The sequence below is a fragment of the Lissotriton helveticus genome, chromosome 12 (assembly GCF_964261635.1).
Source record: "Lissotriton helveticus chromosome 12, aLisHel1.1, whole genome shotgun sequence".
In the NCBI taxonomy this organism is placed as follows: Eukaryota; Metazoa; Chordata; class Amphibia; order Caudata; family Salamandridae; genus Lissotriton; species Lissotriton helveticus.
Genome location: NC_136073.1, coordinates 840840621 through 840862951, shown reverse-complemented (window position 1 = coordinate 840862951; position 22331 = coordinate 840840621). Strand labels below are relative to the sequence as shown.

General features: G+C 46.1%; 1 protein-coding gene across 1 annotated transcript in view; it reads right to left on the bottom strand.

Moving 5' to 3' along the window:
* The window catches only part of BTBD2 (BTB domain containing 2), a 161015-nt gene extending 140428 nt beyond the window's left edge, over nt 1-20587 (bottom strand). The window contains exon 1 of the mRNA XM_078671430.1: nt 20018-20587. Within this exon, the coding sequence (XP_078527556.1) occupies nt 20018-20481 (464 nt within the window). The 5' untranslated portion in view covers nt 20482-20587. The remainder of the gene's footprint in view (nt 1-20017) is intronic.
* Between the last annotated feature and the right edge of the window lie 1744 nt (nt 20588-22331).

The window sequence follows — 22331 nt, the reverse complement described above, 5'->3', positions numbered from 1 at the left end:
GCACTACGCACTACGCCTCTGCACTACGCCTCTGCACTACGCACCAGATCTGATGCATGTGATTCTCTACAAAAAACACAGCAGTGCACACGCTCCCACCACCATCTGCCTTCAATTACCGGCACCTCGGACAGCTGGTAATTGAGGATTTATGTATTCTTCTGCCGAACACTTTATGCAGCGCTCGCACCATCTGGATTGCATTACACGGCCACTCTGACAGCTCCTAATTAAGATTAATCACTCTGCCGTGCTCGTTCTCGCACAGAATATGCCACTTCGGGCACGAGTAAATTACTTACAGCCTATCAGGTCAACACTACTAAATACACAGCACAGCGAAGACGAATCACTAGGCAGATTCCATAAAAAACTAAGGAATGTGCCAGCCTGGACCCCTTTCTGCATTGAACACATTAGGGCTCGCAAGCTCCGCCTCCACGAAGTGGAGGCTTAGGCCCGAGCCCTAAAAAAAAAAAAATTTAAACTAGTATATTTTAGCGCAGGGGACTTGTTTTTAAGCACATTTTCATGTATTCTCTTTACACTCCTTCAGATGAGGGACACACTTATAGTGGCGTACATCACTGACGGATAATATGCCAAGCATCACAGGCCCTTGCCGTACTTTGCACCCAAGATCACATGCCCTGAGGCGATATTTCTGGCCAACTTTGCTTTTAATATGGCGTCTGTTTTCATCCGTTAAAGTTGTTCTCATATTGGCACGTGTTATCTCTAGCTTTGAGGACCCTTTATTTATAAGGCCGGACCCCGCTAGCCCTGTAAGGTGGATGCCACGGTACAACGCTTTAATTCATTCGGAGAGCTGCCTGCAAGTTGTTGAGAGTTCCTGAGATGTGTGTGCCACAGCATTTTGTTTTTAAACCTGGTGACTCCATTACATATTCTACACGAGTACTTGTATGTTTATTCTCATTTTCTTTTATTTGTTGGATGTTCTGCTGGTGTGTGCAGTACAATGGAGCGACCCTGTAATTGTTTTGCCGGCTAGTGCACTACAAAATTATAACAAGCATTTGCAATGCAATAGGTCTCGTATTAGGAAAGTTTGAGCTATTGGTATTGTAAATGCCAAATCTTTTATTTATGTGTTGGTTTTGAAAATAGCGAAATTAATAGCTTTGTCATTTACAATGCCAATGGTTTTAACTCTCGCAAATGTGACACCTATAGTATTTGTAATGCAATATGTGTTGTATTTACGTGACTTAGATGTATTGATATTACAAATAACAATGGCTTTTAATTTTTTTTAAATAATTAATACTTACATAAAAGTTATTGTAATTTATAATGGCAATAGCTTTAACTTTTGTAAATAACTTTTGTGACGATTATGTTCAGTGTATTTTATTGTAACGAAAATCCAAGAACAGAAGTGAAATATTAACATCTTTTTGTGACATTTGTAATAAAGCTTGAAACATTGAGAGAACATATTTAAACCAGTTGTTGTTGAATTGTTGCACAGATTGCTGCTGTGGTGGCGCCGAGTGATGTTGTGGTGGCGACAAGTGATGCTGTGGCGTTCAGTGATGCTGTGGTAGCGCATAGTGATGTTTTGGTGCCCCTGAGTGATGTTGTGGTGCCCCTGAGTGATGTTGTGGTGATGCGATAGAGTGAGGGCGATAGATAGAGTGAGGGCGATAGATAGAGGGAGGGCGATAGATAAAGTGAAGGTGATAGATAGATAGAGTGAGGGTGATAGATAGATAGAGTGAGGGTGATAGATAGATAGAGTGAGGGCGATAGATAGATGGATAGAGTGAGGGCGATAGATAGATGGATAGAGTGAGGGCGATGGATAGATAGTGAGGGCAATCGATAGATAGAGTGAGGGCCATAGATAGATAGATAGATGGTTGGTTGGTTGTGTGTGTGGGGGGGTTGTGTGTGTGGGTGTTTTGTGTGTGTGTGCCGGTTGTGTGTGTGGGGGGTTGTGTGTGTGGGTGTGTTTGAGGGTGTGTGGTTGTGTGTGTGGGGGGGTGCGTGGGGGTGGGGTGTGGGTGTGGGGGTGTTGTGTGTGTGGGTGTGTGTGGGTGGTGTTGTGTGTGTGTGGGGGGTTGCGTGTGCCAGGGGTTGCGTGTGCCAGGGGTTGCGTGTGCCAGGGGTTGCGTGTGCCAGGGGTTGCGTGTGCCAGGGGTTGCGTGTGCCAGGGGTTGCGTGTGCCAGTGTGTGTGCCAGGGGGTTGTGTGTGTGGGGGTTGTGTGTGTGTAGGGTTGTGTGTGTGTAGGGTTGTGTATGGGGTTGTGTGTCGGTGGTGGGTTGTGAGTGTGTGTGTGTGTGGGGGGGCGTTGAGTGTGGTTGAGTGTGGTGTGTGTGTGGTTGAGTGTGGTTGTGTGTGTGTGTGTGATTGTGTGTGTGGGGGGGTTATGTGTGTGGGTGTGTATGGGGGGTTGTGTGTGGGGGGTTGTGTGTGTGTGGGGGGGTTGTGTGTGTGAAGTTGTGTGTGGGGTTGTGTGGGTGTGAGTGTGGGGGGGTTTGGGGGTTTGTGGTTGTGTGTGTGTGTGGGGTTGTGTGTATGTGGGCGGTTGTGTGTGGAAGGGTTGTGTGTGTGGTGGTTGTGTGTGGGGGGTTGTGTGTGTGGGGGGTTGTGTGTGGGGGGTTTGTGTGTGGGGGGTTTGTGTGTGGGGGGTTTGTGTGTGGGGGGTTTGTGTGTGTGGGGTGTGTGTGTGTGGGGTGTGTGTGTGGGGGGTTGTGTGTGTGGGGGGTTGTGTGTGTGGGGGGTTGTGTGTGTGGGGGGTTGTGTGTGTGGGGGGTTGTGTGTGTGTGGGATTGTGTGTGGGGGGTTGTGTGGGGGGGGTTGTGTGGGGGGGTTGTGTGGGGGGTTGTGTGTGTGTGGGGGTTGTGTGTGTGTGGGGGTTGTGTGTGTGGGGGGGTTGTGTGTGTGGGGGGGTTGTGTGTGTGTGGGGGTTGTGTGTGTGTGGGGGTTGTGTGTGTGTGGGGGTTGTGTGTGTGTGTGGGGTGTGTGTGTGGGGGGGTGGCGGGGTTGTGTGTGGGGGGGCTGTGTGTGTGGTTGGTTGTGTGGGTGTGGGGTTGGGTTGTGTGTCGAGTTGTGTGTGGGAGGGTTGTGTGTGGGAGGGTGTTGTGGGGGTGTTGTGTGTGTGGTGTGTGGGGGGGTGGGGTTGTGTGTGGAGTTGTGGGAGATTGTGTGTGGGAGGTTGTGTGTGGGGGGTTGTGTGTGGGGGGGTTGTGTGTGTGGGGGGTCTGGGTGTGTGTGGGGGGTTGTGTGTGTGGGGGGTTGTGTGTGTGGGGGTTGTGTGTGGGGGGTTGTGTGTGCGTGTGTGTGTGGGTGTGTGTGGGGGGGTTGTATGTGTGGGGTATGTGTGGGGGGTTGTGTGGGGGGTGTGGGTACGAACACACAAGTACTCTATAACTAGCACATTGACCCATTGCCAGGGAGCGCAGAATGGTAGATGTGCTGTCAGTGGAATCACACTGAAAACAAAGAAAAAAAATAAAACGGCAGTTGTGCTCTAGTAGGACTAGTGCACAAGTGTAGTCAGTGGAATCACACTGAAAAGAAAGAGAAGGAAAGAGAGACTTGGAGATAAACAAGCAGGAAGCAGAGCCAGACAATGTATTTTACCCGTGTATTATGGAGTGAATGTATGTGGTTCCAGTAATGAGGTTAAGAGACCACCAGAAAGAAATGTACTCTTTACAAGCATATGAATTAGATCTTATTTCAAGTTTTGGTTGAAGGGGCTCTGGCATGGAATAAACATCACACAGTTGCTGTAACACACCATGCAGTATAGCCCACAACTTAGGTCTGACAACCAGCAGCTTCATAAGCAGAATACTTCAATAATAGTTACATGAACCCACACATTAAACTTGCCAGAGCATAATAAAAACATAACTATACTTTAATGTAAATTGTTCTATGCAACTTGCATCCAAGCGACAGCCAAACTTCGAATCTAAAATCACAAACTATCCACTGAAGAGGCATGGATGTCTGAAAAGTCTTGAATAAAGATAAATAAAAAGACCTCCATGACAAGATGTTTCAAACTGCAGCAACACCAGGCAAGGGAATCTGCGCTTTATAAATCCTGATTGATTTGATTGATTAACCGTGGGAGTCTAACTGCCTCCAAAGTCTTCTAAGTAATTTTTGGCACCAGAGTGCTGTGTGCATGGGAAAGTGAACACTTTGGAGGTCGCTGCTAGAAATACCACTGGGAGAAACGTAATAATGGGCTGCACTGTTTCCAATGAGAAGGCAAACAATGTCACGCAAATAGAGAGACAGGCCATCTACCCTTGTGATGGAGGCAGAGAGTGCAGGCAGGCCCCACCAGAGATCACATGCACTCAATAGCTGATTAAGCAACGTGTGTATGCGAACTCCCCTGAGCCAATGCAAGAAAGGGCTGTTTGGGGGGACCGCCGTGAAGCCGGACAGGCCAGTTAAAAGTACCGAATGTGACCAGGATGAACACAGCATGGATTTTTTAAACAAATTGCTGCGTGATTTATAAAACGTCACTCTAGTACAGCCTGTTGCTGGATGCAAGGTTGGAAATGGATACTCGATAGCAAACAGTAGTGGCAACGATAAGCCAGGGCTGTTAGTGACTGCGGGAGTGAGACACAGAAAGAACAAGGGGTTGGCAGTCTGGAGAGAGGCACAGAGATAGAGACCATTACATGTAGAAAGTAAAAGAGAAAATAAATTGTTGCAGACAGAGAAGCAAATGCAGGGTTGAAACAGGGACAGAGGCAGGTGAAAATGTTGGGGGCGATTAGACAAAAGAGGAGATTAGAAAAGAAAATAAAGTGGGAAAATTCTGGGGGTAGTGTGTGTGGTTGTGTGTTTGTGTGTGTGGGGGGTTGTGTGCTTATGTGAGGGGGCAATGTGTGAGGGGGCAGTGTGTGAGTGGTGTGACGGGGCAGTGTGTGAGGGGGCAGTGTGTGAGTGGGCAGTGTGTGAGTGGGCAGTGTGTGAGTGGGTTTGTGTGTGGGCAGTTTGTGAGTGGGTTTGTGTATGTGTGTGTGTGTGGGGTTGTGTGTGTGGTTGTGTGTGGGGGGTTGTGTTTGTGGGGTTGTGTGTTTGTGGGGGGGTTGTGTTTGTGGGGGGGTTGTGTTTGTGGGGGGGTTTGCGTTTGTGGGGGGTTTTGTGTATGTATGGTTGTGTCTGTGTGTGGGGGGTTGTGTGTGTGTGTGAGGGGCAGTGTGTGAGGAGGCAGTGTGTGAGGGGGCAGTGTGTGAGGGGGTTGTGTGTGTGGGGTTGTGTGTGGGGGGGTTTGCGTGTATGTGTGGTTTTGTGTGTGGGGGGGGGTTTGTGTGTGTGTGTGAGGGGGCAGTGTGTGAGTGCATATAAGAAGGACAAATAAATGAATTCCTTTTAGTTATGGGAGCTCAAAATCAGAACCAATATATTTCTGACAGTATCCTATTTTTTGAAGATCTAAACAAGTTAACGTATTTAGAGAATTTTGATTGGCAAAGAATGCATGACTGAGTTGAAAGGAAATATCCGTAGCTTGAAGTTTATATCAGTTCTGAGTGATGCTGTTGGAGTCACACACTGGAGGTAATTGCGAAAGAAATTACTGTGACGTTGATTTAAATACGAATATTAATTTGCTAAAATTGTATCCTACAAACATAAGAACAGGAGTAAGTGCGTAGGGGAAAGTAGAGTCTGACAAACAACATAGACAAACAGATGGGTACTTAATTCACAGTGAGATGGAAGAGCTGTAACAGAGGGGATACATAAAATGGAAAACATTGGAAAACTGGTTTTACACGCTGTGGTCAGTCAAATAACACACAAGCAGGGCAGTAAGTACGTTCAGAAACTTATGTAGAGAACGGAAGCAATATAATATAAATCAAAGACTGCAAATCAATAAACTAGCGGACACACAACTGATAGAGCTGGATGACGGAGAAAGGTAATATCGCATAATTAGTGATTTCCCCCCTTGTCAGCACATGAGAAAAATGAAAAAGACAGAATAGCCGGAAAAAAAGGCCTTGCTAATTTGCCTGACAGTCCATTTTAAGGAAGTATTGCTTACAACTTCAGGACGGTCGCCGAGCCGCCGTCCAGGCATCTATTGAGGAAAGTGTTAAGTATGTCAGCATGTGGTGAAAAGCAATCAATGTTTAGGTTGGGGCTCCTGCACACAGATTAGCGAAAGATGGTGACACAGATAGTGATCAAAGGCCTTCCTGCCGGACTGTCAAACGGATGGTTTCCCACAAGGAAACAAATCATGGAATCTGTCTGCTGTTTCCCACTTTTGACGACCAGAAGAACCATCTAGGATTATATTATTTAATTTTAAAACAAGCGTTGCTCTAGTGTACGGCATTTAATAAAGTATATACCGGCTGAGGAAGCGAGAGAGCAGTACTTCCTCATTGAGTTTACAAACTGAAGCACTTCTAATATAACCAATAGATAATGTGCCTTATGATGTTGCAGTTCGCCCGGGAGCAGGTGAGAGGTCACCTCAGTATTGAAAAAATAAGATAAATACATTACTGTTGGGGAAAGTGGTTGGTGATGTAAATTAACTGCATACACAAAATGACATCTGTTATGAGTAATAAAGCGTAAACGGGTGTGAAAGTCCATCTAAACCCCCTACGTGTATTCCGGTGCAATTACACCCCGGGACTAACGAAAATTCAGCACCGAGACACTCTGGGAAGTTTGTAGCTGCACAATAAAATGCATTACATTTTCGAAGAATAAAAGAATGTTAAAAAAAAAAATCATTATCGTCGGTGATTTGTAGCTGTCGTTCCTTAAAAAATGTAAGTGACATTTGGCTCAACAGTGATAACATTAAAGACCGGTAAGCACTATAACTTAATTAAACACTGTTATATGGCAAACGAGTATTCTAGTGAAATTACATCTCGGGACTAGAATGTCACAAAAAATATTCGGAGAAGTATTAAAAGAAATGTTTTATAGTAGGCAAAGTACAGTGTGTGTGTAATAGTGCGCTTACAGCCAGAGGCGTATTCAAATTTACCACAATTAAGCGGTGCGCCAAGTGGGAGAAGAGGAGCTGTGTGAGTGAGACCAAGCGCGCGCCTGGCCTTGAAACGGACTAACTGACTAATGGACATGACGCTAGCTAAACATGAAAGCAGAGTCGCCAACTAGCCGATCATATGGGCATTGCTGTGGGGGGTGGGTGATTGGGGAGGGGGTGGAAACTGCAGGTCATTGTGAGAAGGCAGTGATTAGCATGGCCTCCTGTTAATAAAGCACATCAAAGAGATGGGCGGAGGGGGCGGGTCCGCCGAGGCTGGCGGGAGAGCGCTGCCAGCTCCCACGAGGATGTCTCGGCGCTGCCAGCTCCTGGAGTGGGCAGCACTCTCGGAAGCGGGGAGGGGTTGTGTGCTTTCACGGGGAGAACGCATAGACAAACACATGTATACGGAATTTAAGTGGATAGTTATATAGATCGTCCGTGCTTGTTCTGCCTTTTGATGGGCGAAGGAGCTGGTGATCAGTACCGGTGCCCGTAAGGGTCATTGAAAGAATAGCCGTCCTTCTGAGAAATGCTAGCACTGTCCCATTAAAAGCGTAGCAGACCTGCTGAGACGAGCAGGACTATTCTGCTAACAGTAGAAATATAGGAGCCAAGTGTTAGTACTGCCCTAATGAAAGTTTAACAACTCTGGTGAGAAATCACAGTACTTCAGGGTGAAGGTATAGAAATCCTTCTGCAAAGTGCCAGCTCTCTTGTTAAAGAAATGCTCAGTAACCTCAACAACAAGCATTAGCATTAGCGGACGCGAAACGAAAATCGGCTGCAAAATGAAAACAAGTCGGATGGGGTGAGGGGGGCGGGGGAGCGGCAGCCTTTAATGATGTATGTATGGTGGTGGGAACATTCTGGGGGTAGAGAAACATAGGTATAAAGGCTCAATAGACAGGACAAGCGGGAGGTGGGGGAGGGGGGGAGGCGGGAGGCGGATCCCTTGAAGTAGCCCATGGCCTCGCGGCCGTGATAAGGGAAAGCAATTAGGGGGGGAGGTGGGAGGGAGGCTGATGGCTTTGTGTGAAGAGAAGCGCGTTCACGAGCACGTGCACTTCTACAAATCCTCAGCTTTCTGGATTGACTGCATTAGGTCTCTCTACGAGACCTAAAAACTGGTAAAGTACAACATTCTTTGCTCTCTTATTGTGTTTAATCTAAGATTGCTCTGAACAGGTGTTGCCGCTTCACATAAACCGACATATCCTTTTAAGATTCATATTGCTATTGGACTGCAGGTTTCTCTTTTCAGATGAACCTTCACCCTTTGTTTCTGTTGATGGCCTTCTTTTGAGCGGAAAAAAAAGACCACCCAAATTTGCACCTATGCTTTGACGTGCACTGCTCATATCACATCACTATGCAAGTGTTTTAAGGAAAACTATGCATCGATATTGTTTTCTAGATTGGAAGTTACTTTCATTGCATGGAAAAATTCACATCATTTGCTGGACGTCATTGAGTTTTGAAATGCATTATCAATCAAAAGAGTTAGTCTTTCATTTAGCAGAATGTTGGTCATTAAGTAATTGAGTATTTCGGTTACCCACTTTGTGGATCATTGCCTGCTATGTTTGTCTTCTTTTTGCTGCAGAAGGGTGCATATCAATTCCACTTTGCTGTTTATATTTGAATGTGTTGCCGTTAAATTACCTGTATTCCTGTGAATATTTAACAACTAAGGGACTGTACGTGACCTTGCTTTAAGGGATCTATTGCATCTCTCTTTTGCTGTACTAAAATACTCTATGAGGTATAGCCATTTTTAGGTCTCGCGACCAGTCAATGCGCATGCCCATTGAGCGGATCGAGACTATAGGGGCTTAAACAGACTTTAACGAACTGGAGATTTGATGCTGTGCCCGTACGCTTTTAGGTCAAAGCGCATTGACCTAAAATGCGCGTGCACAGCATCAAATCGCCAGCCATCTGTTCCCCAGCAGCTCTTCCCGCTCCGCCCCACAAGCTTCCCCCAGCGTGCGCTCTGCCTGAGCCGCACTCCTCCCACACCTTTGAAGTGAAGCTTAGCTTCACTTCAAAGGCCCCTGCTGCTTCACACTATTCACTCTCCCTCATAGCCGCTCTCCCCGCTCCGCCCCCTGCTGCAGCCGTGTCGCATTTCTCCTCCCCCCTCCCCACAGCAATGCCCTCCGTCTTGTTTTTCACTGTCTATCTCGCTTTTCTCGCTCTCTGCCTCCTATTTCTCTTCTTTTCTGTCATCGTCATCTTTCTGTCTATCTCCATTTCCTCATTTCTCTCATTGTTTTCTTTCTAGTTTCCAGCGTCTCCTTTTGGTCTCATTGTCCTCTCCCTCCCTTCTCTGACTCCCTTCTCAACCTCTTTCCTCTCCCCCTTCATTTCTTTCAATCTTCATATCTCTCTCTTTCCTCACCTCCATCTCCTCTCTGTTTTAGTCATCCTCCCTCTCTTACACATACAAGCTTGCGCGCATAAGTCCTACTCCGTTTTATTTTACACTTCTGCCGAGTACTAATTTAGTTCGCACAAATACTTGTTTTACTAACTATCGTTTGAAAAGCCTGCAATTACTGCACGTATATTATATATTTGCCGTACATTATTACGGTTATAATTACTTGCCCGTCATGTGCCGTTCTAAATCTGTCATAAAATATTTAAACAAACTATAACTGCGTATAAAATAAAAAACAACACTTTCACTTGCGCAGCGAGCTTCAGTTCGGCTCTGGAAGGATCTCCCTCTAATAGACCCCGCAATACTTCCTGTAATCTGGTTACCGTGGGGCACGGAGGACACTCGTAAACACGTACTAGCATGTGCTGTTGTAAAACAGCGTGTGTTTTGCTTCAAAATTCCGCCATGCCACATTAATTCCTTTTCTGCTTTGTTCTTCAGCACAACTGTTAAAATTGTCTTGGGGGAACTTTAATGACTGTGTCTCTGGCACGGTGTCTGCTTTACCAGTCACAAGCATTATCACATTTACAACTCTCCCCCCCCGCATACTAGTAAACTTAACAAACGTGCCCATTATATATATAATATCTGCTCTTGTACTTTAAATAGGTGTCACATTTGCAAAAGTTAGAACTATTGGCATTGTAAATGACAAAGCTATTAATCTCGCTATTTTCAAAAGCAAGACATGAATAAAAAAATTGTCATTTACAATACCAATAGCTCAAACTTTCCTAATGCGAGACCTATTGCATTGCAAATGCTTGTTTAGATGAACAATGGTTAGTATGTATCGATTCTTTTTGGTCCATGCTTTTTAATTGCTGATTGTGCGCATGTTAGTCAACTTGTGAAATGTGATTCTGTAAATGGGTCCATCGTTAGCTTACAGCAACGTGATCCAATTTTAAACACTTCTATTTCCAGGTACTGCACCTTGCAACATGGCTGGTTTAGGGATGTTCCGCTTTTGTGCAGCCAGCATATTACTCTTGTCTTCCCTCCCTCATAACCTATTTCCCATTTTGTGGTTATACAGCACCTCAAGGTCATACAAATGGCAACAACGCTACACATTACACATCATCACTCCACTGCATACCAAAAAAAACCAAAGTTAAAAACATTGTCATTTTCAACACCAAGAGCTTTAACTTTCACAAATGCTAGACAGATTGCATTGCAAATGCTTGTTCTTCACATACAACCACAGCAGGACATCTGCAATCGGCTTGTATAAGTGAGACTAACTATTGAAGCTGTTGTTCAATGTCCGAAAACTGGGCACAAATTAGAAAGCAGCATTTCACTTGCACACTGGTCATCGAGGAACCGCCTATAAAAGTTACTGTCTGTATTTGCATGGTTTTAATGGTCCAGACTATTCCAACGGCATATAAGGTGGTCTGCCTAAATCAAGTACCAAGTAATGCAATTAAATCCTCAGCACGGGAGGCCGCACAACCAGGCCTTAAATCCCACTTTGACACACTGTTACTTCCTCAAATTCGTCCACTGGTGTTTATCCCACTAACATCAACATTTAACTGGCCCTCAATCGTCTAAGAAATGCCCAGAATCTGCAAATCTGTTTACAGGGCAGTCAGATACGAGTCCTGCTTCCAGCCACCTGCCAGATTATTTGTGCCTCTTGTTTGATCAGCTGTCACTCCATGACCTCCTTTTTATACCAAAGCTTCCCACAGTGATTATTTATCTACCTCTGAAACCACTCAGAGTTACTACCCCAAAAAATGCAAACAAGCAGCTCAGACTAAAACTGTTGCCCATTTGGAGTAGATTTTTTAACCCCTTCGACGAGCTCAGCTCGTCATGAGTTACGCCTCTCGTACGCTCATGACGAGCTCGTCATAAACCGCGGGTTTTTTAAAAAGTCAGCGCACAGCGGGAAAACCCGCCGCGCGCATGGAGTTAAGGGGCAATTTTTGCACATCCGTCTACAAGGCAAAGGTTACTTGATCCCTTGGGGTCGACCACTCTGCAACTAACTCTTTAAACCTCAGATATATGCAGAGACCAGGTTTGCAGTCCTCAAATATCTATTCAATCAGAAGTTCTGATTGCCTCTAAATTCTATGTCATGACCGGAGGCTCAGATTACGCTTCTTTCTTTTACTACTTCCAAACAGCTTCCAATCACAATAAAGCTTTTTGAAACACTACATTTCCCATGACTCCATACAGTAACATGACCAACCATAGGGCCCCAGTCCTCTATAACCCATCATCATCATATGAGCTTCCACTTTCTTTGCTGCTTCGTAGCCAGTGAAGTGCACTTCTCATTATACCTGCTATGAAATTATGTTGCTTTAATTGCTATTCTTATGGTATTGGGTAACGCTCTGTGCGCATTTCATGTTTTATTTTTTTTTGCTGTATTTGAATGTGCGGTCTTGCCGTGTTATTTGCAATCAGTTGGTTCGCTTTGGGAGTGCTCTGCCTCCCAATGGGGTGCTTGACCCCCACGTCTAGTTCTTAGTGGAGAGGGAGACTGGAACGAGGACATGCGTCTGCCTGATGCACATTCCTCTCTTTATTTTTCACGTTGGGCAGCCTCCTGTAATCGGTGGCTTCAGTTGAACGTGTATAACCTCTTCCCTGTCCAAGCCCTTGTGGAATTTCTCCCTGTTGACGCCCTGGTGCCTATGCTTATGCACAGGGTTGGATACATCTGCATAGGCTTTGCCTAGAGTATTTGGTGCAGACACTCCCTCAACTCTTTATTGGACTTTCAGTACCTTACTTTACCAGCCGTGGGGGTTAGATTACTGCTCCCCATAATTGCTCCTGTTTCAGGCTTTATTGTTCCCTCTGAAAATGTTTGGTCTTACAAGCCTGGGACATTTGTACCTCTGCTGGGCAAGACACCTTTATTATGGCTGAGTACTATGAAGAGGGTTATTATGAGGATCCGACTGGGTCTCTGGAGCAAGACCTAGTGGACACTTTGGATGTGGGGTGCTGCATTCCATCAACAAAGCCCTGGTAAGGGCCACTGAGCCTCTAAAACGCCACCTCTGCGGTTATGCGACACAGTAGGGGTGGCTGCCGATCCCTCCCTTGCATACCAGGACATGTGGGAGGGCCCCTAGGGTCCCCCAAGCCACTGATTTTGAGAGGTTGTCTAACTCTCTTTACACAGATCATGACTAGAGTGCCTCTTTCGATGTCCCTGCACCCGATCCTTCCCCTGATGATAATTTCAGCTCTTCCTCTGACCATTGCTCAGACCATGAAGATGCGCCTAACCCCAGTTAGCGCAAATGCAAAGAAACTCACATTGATCCCATTCCTCAGCCAAAGCTGCTTATAATTGTGCCCTCTGAAAGTATCCATCCGAAATTCACAGCGTGGCTCCTTCCACAGGAAGTGGCGGATTATGTACAGTCACATATCCAGCAGGCCTTTGCGTGCTCAGCTACGTTCAAAGTGTCCTAGGTCGGATCTTCCAGGAAAGGTCGCCGAAACCCTTGAGATCCTATCCTAGTCACGTACCTGAAAAAATATTCTAAAGATCTGAAAAGGGATCGATGGGGCCTGCCGGTTCTCCTGTCAAGATAAACTACTGGACATGTCCGGTCTTTTAACAAAGATCCTGGAGCTGGGCTTCCGAGCAAAAGAGTCAGCTATGTCAATTAACCTAGTGAGTTGATGGGTTGAGCGCAACAGGCAATCTGTCAACTGGGCAATGTTAACTTCGCCATTTCCAATAAGAGGCGTAGGCTATCCTCTTTAGGGTGGATCGAAAACTTACGAAACTGGAGTCTTCGGAATCAGGCCCAGTGGCACAGGGCTTGCCTTTTGGCCAACCTTTCCTGAAGGAACTTTCCAAATTTGTGGCAACCTTTTGCAATTTAAATAAAGCACAAGGGTCACATCGCAAGTTCTTCCGTCCAGTTTTTGGCAAAGCCGAACGTTTGAGGGCACACGTTGAGCCGTGGATACCAAAAAGGCCCGTAGAGGGTTTACTACCAGCAGAATCGAGGTGGATACCAAAATCCCAAAAACCCCACCTTCTATCCCACTCGGCAATTCAACAAGAATCGTTTCCAGAGAGGATGCTATGGGGGCTATCAAGGTGCCTCCTAAGATTCCGGTACCACAAGAAAGATTTATTCTGTTTTCAGAAGTGGTATGGGGGGGCAGGATTTAAGCTTTCCTACACACTTGGATGATACTTACTTAGCATGCTTTGGTTATCAAGACGGATCAGGGTTCTCTTTTTCCCAATGAGAGCAAGACAATCTCCTCTGAAATTCGCACCCTTCTTCAAAAGGGTGCCATAGCGGTGTCAACCCCTCATCCACACAGGTTTCTAAGCTTTATTTTCTTGGTGGAAAAGAAGGGTGGCGGCTCTCACCTAGTGCTGAATTTCAGAGACTTCCATGGTTGAATTGTATACCGCTATTTCAAGATTAAGGGCATCCATCTATTGCGAGATATTCTCCAGATTTGAAGGACACTTACCTTACCGCTCCCATCTTTCCGCCCCACAGACGCTTTCTGCAGTTTTTTTGGTAGGTCGTTTTTTTTTTTTTACGAGTACCAGTTCCTCCCCTTTGGTCTCTCTTCTGCCCCTTGGTGCTTGACGAACCTCCTTTGGACGGTGGTAGAATCACAGAGCTTGTGGGGTGCATCTGATTATTTATTAGACAACAACATTCTCATGGCTCAATGCCCTTAGCTAGTTATCACTCACTTGGAATGGACTATCTCTCTACTCCAAGAGTTGAGTTTCATTGTGAGCCCATAGAAAATAGGTTGTGACCCAGTCCCCACACAGAGTTTCTGGGGTTTCAGGTAGATTCTCGTCCAAAAGTCAGGAACATCAAGAAAGAGTTGAGATTTTATTCTGAGCAAGTGACTGTATCTTTGAGGTCGACTGCTTGAGTAGTGGGTTTGTTGGCATCATCGATACAAGCCATTTTCCTTGGTCCCTTCCCTGCATTAGCGTGCGCTTCAGAGACTCAAGAATAGACATCTCAGGAAAGGCCTTTCAGCTATGCTGAACAGTTTATCCGCTCAGAGAAGACGAGGTCGGAGGTGTTGTGGTGGTTAGATCACATGGAGGCCAGGAACAGTAGGGCCATATTTGGCTCAACCCCGGAGATTGTGATCGAGTCAGATGCCAGCCGTTGGAATTGGGGGCGCAATGCGGCTCAATTTCTCAGAGGTCGTCGGTCTCAGGAGGAACTGTTCCTCCACATCAATTGTTTGGAACTCCTGGCGGGATCCTTTGCGATTCGCAGTCTTTCTCCAGAGAGGTTGGATTGTTGCATACTGCTTCTTATTGGACAATATTTCCACGGTCCGCTATGTAAACAAACTGGGCGGGACAAAATCCCACATTCTGGCAGAGATTGCCATGGACTTTTGCCATTTTTGTCTACAGTATCAGATCTCTGTAGGAGGGGAATACCTTCCGGGTCTGAGCAATACCATTGTGGATTGGCAGTCAAGGCATCTTCGAAATTTTAGCAACTGGAGGCTCCATCCAAGAGTGTTCCATGCGCTGAATCACCTGTGGGGTCTTGTTTGATTGACCTCTTTACATCACTGCTCAACCTCTAACTTCCAGTCTTCTTCAGTTGGCGTCCAGTTCTGAAAGCCGAAGCCACGGATGCTTTTCTTCAGGACTGGACTCCCAACCAGGAGCGGCTCGTGTCGGGGTAAAGAGGCGGGCAGGGGAATCAGGTAATGAGGATGACGGAGAGAAATCGATTTTTTTTTTTAAAGAACTTACCTGCCACCCTCCAGCAGCGCTTCACACCATTCTGCTCCTCTTCTCTGCTGCAGGCAGGCACAGGCTTCCAGCCTGCCCTGCGGCCAATCCTGAAGCTGTTCTCTTGAAGGAGAGCAGCTTCAGGATAGGCTTAAGCACCAATGATGTGTGATCCATCTGTGCCTGCTCTCTCAAACCCCAGCAATGCAGCTGTGGTTGTAGAGAGCTTCATTGCGCATGTGGGTTTGGTCGGCCTCAGACAACCAGCCAAACCCACATGCTCAGTAAAGGCCACCAGTCCTCCACAGCCCGTCACCACCCTGGCACCGCCTCCAAGACTCTGCACAAGGTTAATAAAACTGGTATTAAACCCATTTTATTTTTCATATTTTTAGAAGTGTTGGCGGGAGAGCCGCACTTCTCCGCCATAGCGGATGAGCCACCGCTGCTCCCAACATGTTTTATGCCTTTCCCCAGTTTTTGATGATTCCCAGGATACTGGCTCACTCCTCCTGGAGTTAACCTGTGCTTGTCCTATTCAGTTTCGTTGGAATCTCCTACTGAATCCAGGGGGGTTCCCCTTATCCGTTGATCGTCTCACCACCTCTCTCTAGTACAGGGCGGGACTGGGAACACAAACCAGCTCTGGCAAGCGAGTCAGGCCTGACACTGCATCTGCTTTTGTTACAGGGAGCCGATATTGCAGCTATGCTGCAAAACCAGCTCCTGGTAACAAACGGGACAATGGGGTTCAAAACCAGCCCCCAACCAGGCGGCCCACTGGGGAAATGTCCGGTGCCCACTACAGCCAGACCAGCCCTGCTCTACTAGCTTGGAGGGTTTCAGGGACAGATGAAGTGTCCGAGGACTTTTGCAATAGGCTAATGATTTCATCAGTCTCGCCTGGTCTTCCAGCACCCACAAGCGATATTCTTCCGCTTGAAAGAGTTGGAGTGGCTGGTACTGTGAAAAGGGTGCAGATCCTGTTGGAGCAGATTGCGGTCTGATAGTAAATTTCCTATTATCCCTGGCTTCTGTGAGTATGGCGTACAGACCGGTTAACAATTTTAGGCCCGCAATTTCAGCAGGCCAAGTATCCATTGATAGTAAACCAACAGGGGAACATCCAATGGTATGTAAACTTTTGAGAAGCATCAGCATGGTTTGTCCTACTCTTCCTAAGCATTCTGTTTTGTGGGATGAGTCTGTGGTCCTGCGGTTTTTGGAAGCCTGGCCAGACAAATATATGTCCTGTAAGAAAATGTCGGCCAAACTGACTATGCTATTGGGTCTTATATTTTGTAAGAGAGTGGCAAACGTCCGTGCATTAGATCTTGAATGACAGATGTTTTCCACCAAAACGTTACCTTCCCATTTTCTCGGCACACCAAATGCAATTTTTCCTCTGTATCTTATCCGCTTTTGTGAATAACCCCAAACTTAGCGTGGTGCAATGTTTGAAAGAGTATGAGGAGAGTACTGCAGAGTTTCGGACTGATATGAGAGGCCAATTGCTTTGCAGAAGTCTTTTCATCCAGCAGCCTCTGCCACTCGTGAGATGGGTGTGCTGGCTTATGATTGAAGATGGTATTTATATTTCCATGTTTGGGGTCCCACTCAGTATGTGGCGCAATGGCTTCTCAATTATTTGCACTGGGGTCTAGTTGAACTGAAATTCTGAAAGCAGCCGATTGGTCAGCAGAATCTACATTTAAATCATTTTATTGTAAACCCATTGTGTATGTTGCTTCTGTTGTAGTGGTTCAGCTTTCAAACAAGCCTAATCTGAGCCTCCGGTCTGTACATAGACTTCAACATTTTCCAACATTTGTAACAAGAATTTTCCATTCTATTAATGACACGGAAATTTATGGATTTACTGCATTTCTTTGTAATCCATCTTCTACTGCATAATTTGCTTATTTTAACCAAAAAAAAGGATTCGGGCTCAAACATATCAAAGGTTACTGAAAATGAAGCGAAATACGCTGCTACACAGTGGTAGGCCACTCGCAAAGGTTGGCTGATCACCTTTCTATTACTTTTTGCGGTAGCTGGGTGTTACATGGGTACTAGACAGACAACACCTTTTGCATAGACCATGTCACTATGTAAAAATGACAAAATAATGAATGGTTACAAAATGTGGTGCATTATGCTGCATAATTTGCCTTTTCATGCTAGATAATTTTATCATCTCCATCGCATAATTTTGCCCCGTTGCATAATTCCTTAGACCCTGCCGCTACACCTTTACAGAAAGAGCCTTAGTGGGTGGAGAGGTTTAAAAGGTGAGGGGGGCAGATTACAAAGCAAGGCAACGTTCCACTAGTTCCTTATGTGCATACGGAGGAGGGGGGGTCTAATTCCACATGCCATTAATTTATTGTTTCCATACATGCACTCACGGATCACCTAATTTCCCATGCATTTGATGAAGAGGTTATAAAGAGCTATGGGAAGGCGGAGAAGCTTTACTCCCAGGATGAGGGAGCATTCTCTTCCTAAAACAGGATATAGAAAATGTGAGGTCAGAGGCTTCTAGCAAGGGAACATTCGGCACCTTCAGCAATTAGATGTGGGGTACTGTACTATCTCCTGCGTCCCTTGACCTCTAGCTCAGTAAGAAACCGATGGGATGGCTGAAAGGAAGCAATGCCCCTTCATTGTACTCTACAAGCATGTGGTTCCTGAATCATGTAACCAGACAATTATAAGAGGTGGAAGCTCCACACCTGGGATTATGGGTAATTGATCTCTACCCATCTGACTGAAGAGGCTCCCTCACTCTGATAAGGGACACCACTGTATTGGAATGAGTGAATACGATGTCAATGAATGCCATAATATGTGCAGGCCCTACAGCAGCAATACCAATCAATACAATATCAACGTATGCCATAACCTGTGCCCACTTAATGTCAATACTAATAAATGGATTGTCAATGTATGCCATAATCTATGCCCACACAACAGTGTTGATACCGGCAGTAACAATGTCAATATAAGCAATAATCCATGCATGCATAACAAAGTTGTTGCCAGGAGAAAAATGTTGAAGTACGCCATGATCTAGGCACGCATAACTATGTCAATATTAGTATAGACATCGTCGAAGTACGCCATGACAACTGTTCACACAATATTGAGAATGTCAATAAAAATACCAGTGACTGCCATATTATTTTCGGGAGTTCTAATGAACTCATATCATTGCTGTTGGATGCGACCAAGGTGACCTCCCCATCAACCCCGAGTTTGAGATACATGGTCAGGAAGGTCCTGCAACCAACACCTATCGAATGACAGGTCACAGGTGGGATCTCACCTAACCCAAAGACAAAAGCGTACCCAGGGAAAACCCTGATCGATCACACAAATAGATAGTTGCACCACAAACAGGTCTGAGGAAACTGGCCCCAATAAAACATGTTTGGACGAAGGCTCGAGTTCCACAAAAAATGCCACAAAGCTAGATACCACATTTAGATAGGAACACTCAGCCAATCAGGACATGACATGCATACAACACGTACTGAGCATGTGTTTCCCACACCAGCCAACAGGACATCTACAAACCTGCCCACACTAGCCTCCTCCAAAGTCAAGAGCCATTGGTGTCCTTCTCAGATTCCAAAACTTGTTTAAGACTGAAATGCTTTTTCAAGAATACTAAAATTGCTTCACTGAATCTCATGAGATGTATATGTCAGCCGAAACTTTGAACACAGAGAGACTTTCTTCATATGCATTCTGCTGAGACTATTCCTGCTGCTGTGTTTAATTAAACCAACTTGTTCCTGTTTTGCCAAACACCTCGTCTTTTCTTTAAGGTAAATTCATTTCCGAACAACTAAAGCAGTAAATGGAAATATAGAAGATCTAGTAATCATATTTAGAGTACTCCTGATAAGTGCTGGTACTCTCCCATTAAATGTACTGCAACAGTGGTGAGAAATTCAGGTACTCTACCTAACAAATTAAAGAAGTGCAGGTACTCAGTACTTGACAGTACCTACCCATCTTAAAGCACTGTGGGGCACTAATCTGCTACAGCTGGCATGCATTAAGAAGGTTGTAGGGTGGACTCTGTGTCCTTGATCAGGTATCCTTTGATTGCCCTATCTGAAGGAAGTCCTTCCATTACACGAAATTCTATTCTCCATGACTATGGAAGTGCCTTACCAGTGTGTTCTTGTGGTTTGAGTGTCTGCCATTTATTGCAGTATTATCCTTCTACCTGTATTTTGTACTCTTTTGAAACATGCACACGTCACTTTTCTCTTGTAACGTACTGTTTGCTACCTCTTGCATTTTGTTTGCTTTTGATACTTGCAAAAGTGCCACCATTGGCTACGTAACGTTTGTTCTTGTGTTTGAGTGTCTACCATTTATAGCAGTATAATACCTCTACCTGTACTTTGTACGTTTTTGTAACTTGCACACATGTAACTTTTTTTTCTCCTGTAATGTACCGTTTGCTACCTCTTGTATTTTGTTTGCTCACAATTGTCACTATTGCCTCATGTAACGTAACGTTTGCTTTTGTAATTTGTTCACTTTTAATTGTCTCCACAAGTATTAGTACTGTTCCTATTGTGAAGCGCTCCGACACCTTCGGGTAAAGTCCGCGCTATATAAAAACGCATAAATAAATCTACTTCTATGGGGCTCACAGTAGATGGGCAAAGATTCACCAGCTCTCCTTGTATACGATAGACGGTACATGGGGATATCCACATGTGCATCGGGGTGCCACTGCAGGGGTGCGAATGCGAACCTCACCTGTGCGCAGGTATTCTCTGGCTCCCCATGCCTTTCCCCACCAGGAAGTGCACGTCACTCAGCACCTCGTTATTGAACAGGAAGGCGAAGCGCTCCTTGACGGTGGTCTTCGTGGCCTGCCAGTTGTACACGGGCTCCCGGTAGACCAGCACCGCGGCGCTCGGAGGGGCCGCGGCGGCGGCGGCTCCTCCTCCTCCTGCCCCCGCGGGGCCCGCCCCCGCTTGGACAGCTGTTGCCTGCTGCAGCTGGGCCTGGGCGGCCGACGAGGCGGCGGCTGCAGGGTTCCCGGGACCTCCGCTGCGGCTCAGGCCGGGGCCCCCGCCATGGTTGGCGCTGGTGACGCCGTTGCCGCTGTTTCCAAGGCCCGGGCAGGGGGTCTGCGCGCTGCCACCGGCCGCCATCTTGTTTGCAGGAGCGCGAGACGCCGCGGTGTTTACAAACAGCGCCGGGCAGCAGCGGCGCATCAGGAGGGGGCGCGCGGGGGTGGGCCGCGCCAGCCAGAACCTTAAGGGGGCGTGGCGCAAGGAGGAGGGGGGGAGTGGCGGGAGCGTGGAAATGACAGGGGGAGGGGCGCGAGGGTGAGCCCAACGAAAAACGGAAAGGGGCGGGGTTAGATGGACTGCTGGGACATGAGACTCCGCGAACACTAGGCCGCGCGTAAAAGAGTTCCACACGGTGGCGGCCATGTTAGGAGTCCACCTACCCTTCTACATCTATTAACAAAAGAGGACCCGGGGGAGCCAATTCAATCGGACGCTGTGGCGTACCTGTTGAGGTTAGGAAAGCAGCAGGTGTGAATGACATAAAGTTATCTACAGTGCGTAATTTAGACAGTAGGAAATAGACGCTTATAAATCTTTCATGCGTTGCCTGGAAACCATGATGACACTGACGTTTTGCAAACGCTAGACCGTGCACGCGAAGATGAGGCTAGCTGACTGACATGTTGGGTGTACACGTAAAGCCTCCAGGTGGTACAAACGTTATTTATTTTTGCTATTTTTTTGTAGAGGGAACATGGCCCGAAGACATCAGCTTTGTACAAGAGAACAAGGTTAAACCGCATAAAAGTAACCCATCAACTCTGAAGACATCAGCTTTGTACAAGAGAACAAGGTTAAACCGCATAAAAGTAACCCATCAACTCTGAAGACATCAGCTTTGTACAAGAGAACAAGGTTAAACCGCATAAAAGTAATCCATCAACTCTAAGAGGCTGTAAGGATAAATTCAAGAGGTTTAGCCTCTATGGAGAGTGGTGGTCAGTCTGAACAGAACCGAGGCTTATAGACCTGATTTTAAGTAATGCTCTGGGAGCAACTGTCTGATTGATTTATTTATTTATGCATTTTTATAAAGCGCAGACTTTACCCGAAGGTGTCGGAGCACTGTACAATAGACCCAGGTACGTTACATGAGAGAAATGTTAAAAAATAGAACGTACAAATGTAGCAGGACACAATCAAACACAGCAAGCAAGAGGAGATAGGGAAAAACATAGCAGGCAAGAACACAATATCAAACACAGCAAGCAAGGAATGTACCAAAAAAAAAAATATATATTAAAAAATTTGACTAACGAACTTCCTGGCTGGGTCTGAGAATTAGGAATTCGTTCAGAAAGTGTCTTTGGAATAGAAGAGATTTGAGGTCCGCTTAGAAGATACGGATGGAAGTGGTGGCACAGAGCAATGGAGGAAGCGAGTTCCAGATTCTCACTGCATTACCTGAGAACGATTGAGCCATCAATTTTTCCCTTTTGAAGAGGAGAGCTCAAGCAGAAACTTTTCCGCATTCAGAGAAGGTCTCAAGCCTCCAGACAATTTCAGTTTATTCGCCAGATAGCGAGGTGAGGAAGTGTGCAAGGCTTTGTGGGTGATGCAAGCCGTTTTGTAAATAGCTCTTGCCTCGATGGGAAGCCATCGGAGAGAAGACATGATAGGAGTGATGTGGTCACTTCGTTTGGACCCTGAGATGAAGCGAGCTGCTGAATGGAGGACGGATTTGAGGGGCAAGAGGTGAGATTTGGGAAGGCCAGTCAGAAGAGAATTACAATAATCCAGTCTAGAGAAAACTAGCGATCGGACCAAGGTTTTTAGGTCTTTCTCCGGGAAGAACCGGCGAATGCCCCACAGAAGGCGCAGCTGATAACGTGCGTTCTTGGCAATGGAATTGATGTGTGAGATTAGGTTGAGTCTTTTGTCAAGTATGACACCTAGGGATTTAGCGCAGTCAACAATGATGGGTTTACAGTTGAGTAAATTCAGCTGATCCATCCAGGATTGAACAGGAGGCGGGGTGAGAGAGGTAGATA